At 41.7% G+C, this 12345-nt stretch overlaps 1 protein-coding gene across 5 annotated transcripts; it reads left to right on the top strand.

Moving 5' to 3' along the window:
• The first annotated feature begins 1445 nt into the window (after window positions 1-1445).
• On the top strand, window positions 1446-10659 carry LOC139413801 (E3 ubiquitin-protein ligase TRIM21-like). 5 transcript variants are annotated; one of them, XM_071161570.1, is made up of 3 exons: window positions 2137-2376; window positions 4483-4623; window positions 8288-10659. In XM_071161570.1, exons 2-3 carry the CDS (start codon window positions 4584-4586, stop codon window positions 9835-9837), a joined length of 1590 nt encoding a protein of 529 aa, XP_071017671.1. In that variant the 5' UTR covers window positions 2137-2376; window positions 4483-4583; the 3' UTR covers window positions 9838-10659. The 5 variants fall into 5 exon arrangements, with proteins under 5 accessions (XP_071017672.1, XP_071017675.1, XP_071017671.1 ...); XM_071161569.1 differs by having other exon boundaries at window positions 2188-2376; window positions 4530-4623; XM_071161571.1 differs by lacking the exons at window positions 2137-2376; window positions 4483-4623 and adding an exon at window positions 1446-1610.
• The last annotated feature ends 1686 nt before the right edge of the window (window positions 10660-12345 follow it).

The raw sequence follows: 12345 nt of genomic DNA, 5'->3' as shown, positions 1-12345 counted from the left end.
AATTAGCATTTCTCCTTTGCCAAGATCACCCTTCCACCTGACAGGTGTGGCATATCAAGAAGCTAATTAAACAGCATGACCATTACACAGGTGCACCTTGTGCTGGGGACAATAAAAAGCCACTCTAATGTGTTATTTTCTTACACAACACAATGCCACAGATGTCTCAAGTTTAGAGGGAGCGTGCAATTAGCATGCGGACTGCACGGATGTCCACAATAACTGTTGCCAGATAGTTTAATGTTAATTTCTCTACCTTAAGCCACCTCCAATGTTTTAGTAAATTTGGCAGTATAAAAGCAACATGCAACAATTTCAAAGATTTTACTCAGTTACAGTTCATATAAGGAAATCGGTCAATTTAAATAAATTCATTAGGTTCTAATCTATGAATTTCTCATGACTGGGAATACAGATATGCATCTGTTGGTTACAGATTCCTTTAAAAAAAGGTAGGGCTTTGGATTAGAAAACCAGTCAGTGTGACCACCATTTGCCTCATGCAGTGCAACACATTTCCTTTGCATAGAGTTGATCATACTGTTGTTGATTGTGGAATGTTGTCCCACTCCTCTTCAATGGTTGTGTGAGGTTTCTGGATATGGGCAGGAACTGGAACATGCTGATCAACACGTTGATCCAGAGCATCCCAAATATACTCAATGGGTGACATGTCTGGTGAGTATGCAGGCCAATGAAGAACTGGGACATTTTCAGCTTTCAGGAATTCTGGACTGATCCTTGTGACATTGGTCCATGCATTATCTTGCTCAAACATGAAGTGATAGGCGGATGAATGGCATGAGGATGGGCCCAGGACCTTGTCGTGGTATGTGCATTCAAATAGCCATCAAAATGAAATTGTGTTGTCTGTAGGTTATACCTGGCCATTACCATAACCCCACAGCTACCATGGGGTACTCTGTTCACATCCGCAAACCGCTCGCCCACACGATGCCATACACATGGTTTGCAGTTGTGAGGCTGGTTGGATGTACTGCCAAATTATTTACTTAAAATGGAAGAGAAATTAACATTCAATTATCTGGCAACAGCATTTTGACTTTTTTGTTTGTTTTGGTTTTCGGCAAGGGTTATTTCGGTTGCTAGTGCACACACAAAAATGTCTTGAGGCAAGCCAAAGTCAGTAGCCGAAGTCTATGCCCCTACGTAGGTGATTGGTTAACAGTAGGGATTCTTCAATTAAGTGTTTACAAATCGTTTTTATAAAAAAAATATAAAAAAAAATTGAAATACTGCATCAAACATCTTAGTTGGATGTAAAATCTCCTTGACAAAAATGTCAAAATGAATGACACTTTTTTTATTTTGCGTTCTTAATTAATTCTGGTTAATTCTGGTTATGGCGAGATTAATTCTGGTTATGGCGAGCACACTCGTTCGCCTTGCCGAGTTTAAACTCGAAGCATGCGGAAGGTTTAAGCAGTCTATTGACACACTTTCGACAGCAAGCCATGCTTTGGTTTAGTTTCCCTGGGAATTTGAATATGATGCCCAAAAAATGATATAATGGGATTTGTGCCACAAATGCTAAAACGTTAGCATGTGAAAACAGTTCCAGGGACTTCTAAACATGGACTGTTTATACGGTAAGGGAACCGAAATACAATTTTGTAATCTGGGTTTGCTATCCCTTTTTAATATTACAGGATAGGACTGTTCCACTCTTTATTTTGTTGACTGTAATTACAGTGAACGCCCAGCTAACTTGCAACATAACAGGAAGTAGGTTAATAATTCATTTCATCATGGACATGTACTTTTGATGTCACGGTGGAAGTAGGCTACGGCTAATTCAAGACAACTATCATGTTTCTAGTTTGTCTTCACTATTAGAATTGACCTAAATTACCATCCCCAGTTGTGCGGTGGTGAACAGGTGCTGATCTGTGCAGTTCCTATCCGAATGCGCGTGAGAAAAAAAAAGTCGCATTTTAATGCAATATCAACAACGACAAAGTCTCCACGTTGAAAATATCGTGTCCTACTAAACAGGATTTTAGGTAAGATACTTTTGTTATGGTTAATTGCATGTTTTGTATTACATGTATTACATTACTTCCAAAGCCACCTGATCCCGCGAGTTTACGTGAATGTTGCGCGGCAGCGTGAATTAGAAACGGAATTCCCAGGAAATCGAAAGTTATCTGCGACTCCTCTCGTGTCGTAGACATATTGGACATTGAGCTCATAAGGGCCACAGTTTGGAGATTTCTGACATGTTGCTTAAGTTTAGCCTAGTCACTCGGTATACATTTGGGATTGTGTTCTAAGATTTCCAAATGTCTGAGTTTCTTTATGAATTATGAACTAATATAGGCTCTACCTCATTCAGAAGGGCTACAGGGCATGCGGGTAAGGTTTGTTTCATTTCTAGACTAGATCAAGTCAAATAAATTTACCTGACACATCCACATGATATAATACGGCCTGCTCTACTGTACAAGGGGAAGTAGGTTTAATACTATTGCTTGATGGTAGCTGTTTGAGGTGTCAGTTGGATTAATCAAATGATTAAACCTCTACTGGGTGTAGTTTTCCTCAGTTTACAACCCCGAGAGACGTAACTTCATGTTTTGGCCATCCAAACATACTCTAAGGGACAGATCGAAATATACTGTGGGGAGATTTTATTTGGGGGAGGGTTTTATTGAGCACAGGGGAGGGTCGTGTGTTTTTTGCCTGGTTTACTGTTGCTCTTCTGCTCGTATTTTCCCTATAAACAATAGCTTGACTTACTTTTTGATATTACCCTAATACAGCTTGTGACAGTTTGGTATGGTGTGGCTATTATTCATCTTTAGATAATTCAGGCCTATGATATAAAGGCAGACCATTGTGCTCCAATTGTCTCCGACAGTTGAACATGACGTGACGTGAGGAAGACTGTTTCAGGATATTGCGGACAGTCTGAGCACTGATGGAGGGATTGTGGGTTCCTGGTGTAACTCAGGCAGTTGTTGCTGCCATCCTGTACCTGTCCCGCAGGCTGATGTTCGGATGTACCAATCCTGTGCAGGTGTTGTTACACTGGTCTGCCACTGTGAGGACGATCAGCTGTCTGTCCTGTAGCGCTGTCTTAGGCGTCTCAGAGTATGGACATTGCAATTTATTGCCCTGGCCACATCTGCAGTCCTCATGCCTTCTTGCAGCATGCCTAAGGCCCGTTCACACAGATGAGCAGGGACCCTGGGCATCTTTCTTTTGGTATTTTTCAGTCAGTAGAAAGGCCTCTTTAGTATCTTAAGTTTTTATAACTGTGACCTTAATTGCCCAACGTCTGTAAGCTGTTAATGTCTTTACGACCGTTCCACAGGTGCATGTTCATTAATTGTTTACGGTTCATTGAACAAGTATGGGAAGCAGTGTTCAAACCCTTTACAATGAAGATGTTAAGTTATTTGGATTTTTACTAATTATCTTTGAAAGACAGTTATGTATAGCAGATGCAGTAGCCATCCTGACTTAAAGAAATGCATGTCTGTGTCGTAGAATGCCCCCGTCATATCTCTATATCTCTGGGGTTAGGCCTAAGCTTCTGTAAACCTACTCATTCAAGGGTTTTTCTTTATTTTTACTATTTTCTACATTGTAGAATAATAGTGAAGACATCAAAACTATGAAATAACACATGGAATTTTGTAGTAACCAAAAAAGTGTACAAAATATATTTGATTCTTCAAAGTTGCCACCATTTGCCTTGATGATGGCTTTGCACACTCTTGGCATTCTCTCAACCAGCTTCATGAGGAATTATTTTCCAACAGTCTTGAAGGATTTCCCACATATGCTGAGAACTTGTTAGCTGCTTTTCCTTCATCCCAAACATTTTCTGTATTGACTGACCTTTGTGTCTTCAAGTAATGACAGACTGTGGTTTCTCTTTGCTTATTTGAGCTGTTCTTGCCATAATATGGATTTGGTTTTTAACCAAATAAGGCTATATTTTGTATACCAACTCTACCTTGTCACAACACAACTGATTGGCTCAAACACATTCGGAAGGACAGAAATTCCACAAATGTACTTTTAACAAGGCACACCTGTTAATTGAAATGCATTCCAGGTGACTACCTCATGAAGCTGGTTGAGAGAATGCCACGAGTGTGCAAAGCTGTCAAGGCAAAGGGTGGCTACTTTGAAGTATTTCAAACACAAAATATATTTAGATTTGTTTAACACATTTTTTGGTTTCTCCATGATTCCATATGCGTTATTTAATAGATTGTCTTCGCTATTATTCTACAATGTAGAAAATTGTAAAAAATAAAAACCCTGTCGTAAGTGTGTCAACTTTTGACTGGTACTGTGTGTGTGTGTGTGTGTGTGTAATACAGTGGACACCTAAGGTTGTGTCTACACTTGACACTTATGTGCAACTTTTGCTATCAGAATACGAAAATTGCATTGAAAAGACCCATCTAGACGCACAAAAGTCACTTTTGGTCTGAATGTGTTCAGATCTGGCTGACCACTTCAGGAGGTGGTCATGGATGTGTTGTGTGCAGATTTCTCCTCAGTCTGGACCCAATCAGGCTACCGAAAAGCGCATAAAGTGACCGATGTCATCAGCACTCCTCCCACAAGTCTCGGGACCGAGAGGTACCTTTTCATTATAACGTTGGAGGAAATACATAAGGAACGTGTTTGCTGGCCTCATAAATGCTAGCCAGCTCGATTAATATTTAGAAAAACATTTTTTTTGTTTGGCAGGAGTTATGCTAACCCTTTTGCAATCTCTTTAGCGTTGCTTGCTAGCTTGCTGGCTAGCTACAGACGTTAGCTTTCTAGTTAGCTATAGTAGTTCGCTACTGCCATCAGTTGTGTTATCATATTTAGCCTATTCCACCTTTTTGTAGATTGCATATTGGCATTTCAATATAGTGCGGGAAAAGGGAATCCAGACACACTAGACATGGTAGACACATTTAAATGTAGGTGTAGATGCATGTCTCATTTGGAATTCCATGATCATAATTCTATGATCAGAATACTAAAGCTGTTAAGTCTAGACACTGCCTAAGCCTATAGGCCTATGCATGCAGTGCCCTGAAACAGTTAGTGCTCAAATCTCTGACAGCTGAACTGTGAGATGGACAATTATTGTTTATGAAGTAGCCCCCCAAAAATAGGATTTAAGGTTTTGCATATACTACACAAGGAATAGTATTTTTGTAATTTGTTATAGGCTGTTTTTAAGGACACATGTGGCTCATTTGGCCAACATCCGTTGTTTATTAATGGTGCTGGCTGCACCAGGTTGGATCTGAATGCATATGGATGTCTGAAAAATGTTTTATTTTTAAATATCCATTAAATTAAAATATTCCCTGTCATGTTGTCTGCCTCCACATTTTCCTAATGGAAACTGAAATAGCATGTTTTTATTAAGATTTTTGAATATTCCCATAAATCTTGATTATGCCTGCACATCATGGCTCACCAGCAGCTCCAAACATCTAAAGAATAAGGTACCAGACAAACAAACTTGTAAGAATTGTACTTAAACTCCCCCTCATACTCATCTGGAGGTTGAGCATTTTTCCCCTCTCCATCTCTGTAATGTTACTGTATACAGCTGCACCATCGAGAGCATCCTGACTGGTTGCATCACTGCCTGGTATGGCAACTGCTCGGCCTCCGACCGCAAGGCACTACAGAGTGTAGTGCGTATGGCCCAGTACATCACTGGGGCCAAGCTTCCTGCCATCCAGGACCTCTATACCAGGCGGTGTCAGTGGAAGGCCCTAAAAATTGGCAGACTCCAGACACCCTAGTCATAGACTGTTCTCTCTGCTACCGCATGGCAGTGGTACCGGAGCGCCAAGTCTAGGTCCAAGAGGCTTCTAAACAGCTTCTACCCACAAGCCATAAGACTCCTGAACAGCTAATCAAATGGCTACCCAGACTATTTGCAATGGAAGGCACATTGGAAGGCACAACTTTATTGCGCACTTTGGAAAATCTTTCTTTATATATGTTTTTTTATTTTACTGACAAATAAAATCAATCAATCAATCCATCCAAACTGTGCAGCGGGCAATTGATGAATGGAAAGAGACGTCTGTTACAAAACAGCAAAAAGTTTAATGACATTCGGAGATTGCCAAGCCTTCTACACTGGGCACGCGAAGGTAGGCAGGGATGTATTTTTTGTTAGTCGAGATTGACATAGTCTATTGTGTTGTTGAAAATGCAAACCATGATATTGATGTCCCAGAAGTCGGTATGCTTTGAATTATTGGTTGTGTGGTACATTGCCACAAAGTTTTTTGTGGAAAATTTGTTTGATATATTTTATATAATTGTAAATATGGCATCAAAATGTTGAAAATATAATTTCAAACGTAGCTGATCATTATCTGCAGCCAGCTCTGATTATATTGTATTGAAACAGGCAGAGCGAGTGAGCTCGTCTGTGGTGGTCGGCGAACCCTCAACCTTCTGGCCCGTAGCCCTGCGTGGCATTGGCTATGCCACAAAAGCATGCTGAAGTGGCAAAGTCAATACCCATGTTATTGTTATTTGTGGTGGTAAACATTATTTTGAGTTAATTATGAGGGGGGGGGAGTGTTCATTTTATTTTACAGTACAAGGGGAGGGTCATGCGAAAATATTTTTAACGTTGGGGGGGGGTGCATTTTTGTTTTTGACACCTTGAGTTGGACCAGCTCCCCCACAGTAAATTTCAAGCTGTCCCTAAAAGGCCTAAAAGGCCAACCGATGAGATCAACTGGTCGATCTGATCTCCAAGGCATTCCTAGTCAATCACCAAACATTTCTGTAAAAAACAACAAAATTTCTATTAAAACAAATTCTGCGCTTTTGGCACTAGGTGCACTTGATTCAGCAGCGCTAGCGCCAGGAAGGCAAAGTGTTCACATTTTTAAGTGTACCTATAGTGCTACCACTGGCCAATCAGATAGCTTCGATCACCCTGTATGCACAGTTTCCTCGAGCCATGGACTGTAAAATTGAGCATTGAATGTACCGCAAAGTTGATACTGTGACTTTGCAAATCTTTTAAAACCATGACTACAGAGACACTCAACGAATACAGCACAAAGCTGCTGTTTTTTTTATTTAAGTTCACGTTTAAGTTGTTATTCAATACTGTCAACACTTCGTTCAACACTTATAAGCCATAAAATGTGCATTCTCCCTACTTACACTACAACCAGCACTGCAGATGCAATGAGTGAGTATGGCAAAGTGTTCCGATAAGCTTGCGTAGTTATTATTAGCGTCTTGTTTTTTGTAATATCAAGGAATATTTCACTTTCTCTGGTCATAGGATTAACAACATGAATTGGTGCATGAGGCAGAAATAATGCAGCACGACTTGTGTTTCACCATCAGCTGGAAGACGGTGTCCACTTTGCTCAGTGGAGGGAGGGAAAGTGAGCAGCGGGATATGAGTGAGAGTTAGCCTAACCGCTGCGCCCTCCCTTCCCTCAGACTGACCATTAGATGCAGGTCATCAGTCCAGTAAAAAACATATCTGGAAATTATTATGCTCACTCAGCTGTGCCTCACAAGTAATACAACAAATTATCTATTACCAGTGTGATCCAATAACTAGCATGTTGAAATATAATTTAAAAATGGTCAGAGAAGAACAACATTGGCAGGGCAATTCAAGCATAGCCAAAATTCCGTGCTAATGTATTGGGTCCACAGCCTACTCCACAAACCTCATTGCTACAGAACTGTTTTTAGTTAGTTAATGTTGCATAGGCTTACGTTTTTAAAGCCATGATTTAAAAAAATTGGAGCGTTATGTTGTGGATATTCTTACACTGGGACACTCAAAGTCAATCTTAAATGAATCATTCTTTATCAGCGCACTGGATAGGTTCCAACCAACTCAATGCACCAAGTACACATGTCGATCAGGAGCTCTCACGGGGAAGTCCTGTTAGTTATCTTATATACTTACACAGAAAGTAATAATTGCATGATTTAGCTTATTCATAATTAATTAATTCTCATTCATGTTTGCTATCATTTATGTGACAGACCAATACTGGTTCATGCATGTGACAGACCAATACCTACCTCTTCTTATCTCCAAGCTGAGACATTGAAACTGAGATATCATTCTCCAAAAAGGGTACTATAGTGAGGATTTCTCCCAGGCGTTGCATGAACAATAACCACAAGAAATGGGTTATTAGAAAAGCACAAACAGAACAGAAATTGCTTGCAAAATTACCTGAATTCTTTAGTTTTTACAACTTTGTTTCTTTTTTATTGTGCATTCTAGAGCCTGCCACTGCCAGCATGTCACTGTTTGAGACTGAAGGACCCCTCGTGCTGGACCTGAGCTGCCCTATCTGCCTGCAACTCTTCTCCGACCCTGTGTCCCTGCCCTGCGGCCACGTCTACTGCTCAGCCTGCCTTGAGAAGTACATGGACACTGACACGGCCCACCACTGCTGTCCCGAATGCCAGGTTGAGTACCAGGGCCTCCAGGCCCTCGTGAAGAACTTCAAGATGTGCAGCATCATCGAGAGCTATAAAGCCACCACAACAGGAAAGGTCCGATCTGTCACAGATGGAGATGGTGGTGATTGCCACCAGGGGGTATTGTCACCTAACCAGAGAAATGATGGTAAGACATCTGAATGTCTATTAGACATAGAGCAACAAGAGTTACAACACACAGGCTTGGGAGATGCAGCTGCAGCGCCCCCTACTTTTCTGAAAAACCAACGGACCAAGATGGAGAAGGCGATAATGGACAAGTCTAAACTTCTATTAGCGTCTCAGGTAACGGAGTTGACGGTGAGGCTGCAGATAGCTGAGGACCAGCTGAGGAGGGAGGAGGAGAGGGAGGTTGAGGTCCGGGCCGCCGATGCCCTTCTGAGAGGAAAGGCAGCCAAGCTGCTGGAGCAGATGACTGAGCTGACGATCAACTATGTTACTGGGATGACAGAGTTGATTGAAGAGGAACTGCGCCCCACCGAGGAGAGCCTAGGCAGCCGAGTACACCAAGTCTCCGAGATCCGAGTGAAGTTGAGGGATGCCCAGCTCCGAGCCAAATCCCTCCTGACCGAGGAAGACAGTGGGGTGTTCAGTGAGGGGCTTCAGGAGGCACAACCGCGCATCATGGAGCTGATGGCCCAGCAACCTCTAGAGGAGCTGGACCACGACAACACCAGTCCTGAGTCGAAAGTTAACCCAGGCCGCGCTTGCGACGAGCTGGAACGGAGGAGCGCAGAGTTGAGGGAGGGACTCGGGACGGCCCAGCGTTCCCTACGCAATGTCCTCAACCCCTCAGAGGTGACCTTTGACCTAGACACTGCCCACCCCAGCTTGGTGCTGTCGGAGGACCTGAAGACGGTGACCTTCAGCACCAAAAAGCAGCCCTACCCGGCCCTGCCAACAAGGTTTAGCAACTTCCTCCAGGTGCTGAGCACCCAGAGCTTCTACGGAGGCGAGCATCGCTGGGAGGTGGAGCTGGACGGATCTTCTCCCTGGATCATAGGGGTGTGCTACAGCGGGGCGCTAGCACGCAGCGGGCTAGCGAGTGCCCTAGAGAGTAGCCGTGGCTCCTGGTGCCTGATGTGGTTCAATAACCTGCTCAGGTCCTTTGAGCAGGGCCATGATGTTCCATTGAAGAGAACCCCGGCAGTACATAGACTGGAGATCACGCTGAGTTTTAAGACTCAGAGGTTGAGCTTCTATAACGTCAGCCAGTGCAGTGGGAAGACTCACGTGTACACCTTTAAGGCGAACCTCACAGAGCCGGTGCATCTGGCTTATAGGATGATGTCAGGCCAACCGAAGGCACGCATAACCGTATGCTCTTGAACGGTCATTGGTACAAAAGAGAACCTAGCAAGATTACATACTTTTGTTTTTATTAATCCTGTATTAGTACCAAACGTTTCTTGTTTACATTTAATGTTGTTCATGGTTGTAGAGACAGTTGTTTTGGTCTGTTACTAGCGGTAGGGGAGAGTGGAGTAAGTTGAGCCACCCCTTTTTTCTAGGAAACCATACACAAAATGTATAATAGATTATCATTTAATGGAGTCTATAAACCACATGGAAAACCACATGGATAAAGTAGTAAGCAAGCTGGTCAAAAAATGTTTTCACAAAGTCAAATTAATATTTTGTCTTATAGGTTTCATGATTCTTGTATCTAAACCAGATTGTTTTAAGATTTGTTTTATAAATCAGTTTGGTTCTCTTTATGCTGCTGTTAAGGGAATTTTTATCAATTATGACTAATTATGTATACATTTCAATCAGGACTGACTAATCAGAATACTATTATGTTACTGTATATGTACTAATCAGAATACTGTTATGTTACTGTATATGTATGAATTTTCTTTTTAATCCTAGTACTGAATATAATGTGTGTAAATATAATCAAGAATTAGAACAATGACTGTCTGTTCCTTGGTAGAAATGAATGAACTATATCGCCAGACTGGCTAGAATGCTTATCTACACAGGCTGACCTTGGCTCTAGGCGAGGTGGGAAGGCTTGAGAACTATAGAGCCTTTCTACCAGTGTCAAGAAAAGATGGAACATTTAGAAAACGCTGATGTCATTTTCAGTTTATAACCTGTGGTAAAATGAGTAAGGAGCAGTACTCTCGTGAATAAAAGCTGCTGGTTGACTTTAAGACTGGGCTCTATCAATTTTATACAAATAAGGGTCATACAAATCCTTATGAATTGACAGAGTGTTTGATTTTAATTGGGTATTAAAACAGAGGAATTTAATTCCTGCAACAGCTGCATGGAATAAACCCAGCATGAAAGTGCATCCTTGTAGCTGTGTGGGCTAATATGGTCAAAATGTTTGCTTTGGGGTAAGTTGAGCCAATGACCACCATACCCCATCCAAATGGTGATTACAGTGTCCGGTTTATGAATAATATGTATATTATTTTTGCAATGTGTCATCCATATGGAATCCAGATGGTGCATTTTTATTGTTGCAGATATCATCATACCCCGTGTATACAAGTGTAAAACAAGCAGGGGTCTTGCCCCCCTTGAGGTTTTTAAGAGCGCAGCCAAGGAAGGGAAGTTCATTTGAGCAGCAGCAAGAGATGGAAAACATGTACAGAATTGCACGAGGAGGTACATCCACAAAAAAAGAAAACAAATATTTATCTGTGCGAAAGAGGCACACAACACAATTGATCTGATAACGTGGAGTCCGAGCTTGTTAAGAATCTCGCACACCAGTTTCTTGGGTTTAATAGCTTCAAATGCAGAGAACTTCCCCACAAATTGGCACATCGAAACTACATCCCTGTCCCTGACAAGAAATGGAAGGGTATATCTGAATGTAGACATACATTTAAGATATACAATATACCTAGAGCCCCACCTTTTGTTTTTTGTTGCCTGTTTTGCATGTTATTTTGGCATTGATACGTGTCACATCAGTTTGCAAACAATGTAAAAAAACATAATTGAAACATGGTCTGTTTTTTGCTTTCTTGAGTAAGGCAGCTCCAAAATGCAGGTGTTTCAGCCTAGCTCAGTGCTTTTTGTGGTGGTGGGGCAGCCAGCAGCAACAGTAGGGGTTGATAATGTTCTCTAGTTGCGCTGTGATTGTCTCAGTATACTGTCCCTCATGGGGACACAACGTCACCGCAAAATCTACCGGCAGAGCTCGACAATTCAAGCCTGTTGGGTGCTGCCATAGAGTTACATTAGAAGTGCCCATCCAAGAAGGCCACAAAAAAAATGACATCAAGTCACATTATAACTACCATAGCTTTGATTGGACTGATCATGTCAACATCATACTTTAAAAATCTTAGCTAGCAAGCTAGACAAGCAGTCATAATCATGAATCACGTCGACAATCTATTGGCAAAATCCTTGTCATATGGAGAGAAATTATAGATAAAACGTATCGGTGCTCATCGGCCATTGGACATGAACATAACACATCAACATGGGTCAAAAAAGTTTCTGTCAATCCAGCGTGACAGTTCAAAACAACTGGGAACACTTCAGTGAGTTCAAGACAACTGGGAACTCGGTAAAAAACAGTTCCAACTGGGGGGAAAAAGTTGCCAGTTGTATTAAAAGCACCATAAATCCAGAGAATGACTGACTTTGATGACAAATCTTGATGACAAACTTTGCACACGAGGACCACCGCGCCACCTTTCTGTTTTTGTGAGCACAGCACAACCAGGTGAGTCCAAAAATGTCTTGTATGCTGCTGCAAACAGTGCATTCGGAAGTTTTCAGACCCCTTGACATTTTCCACGTTTTGTTACGTTACCGCCTTATTCTAAAATGGATTAAATAACACTTTTTCCTCAATCTACACAC

Source organism: Oncorhynchus clarkii, chromosome 7, assembly GCF_045791955.1.
Source record: "Oncorhynchus clarkii lewisi isolate Uvic-CL-2024 chromosome 7, UVic_Ocla_1.0, whole genome shotgun sequence".
In the NCBI taxonomy this organism is placed as follows: domain Eukaryota; kingdom Metazoa; phylum Chordata; class Actinopteri; order Salmoniformes; family Salmonidae; genus Oncorhynchus; species Oncorhynchus clarkii.
This window is presented reverse-complemented; position numbering and strand designations above follow the sequence as displayed.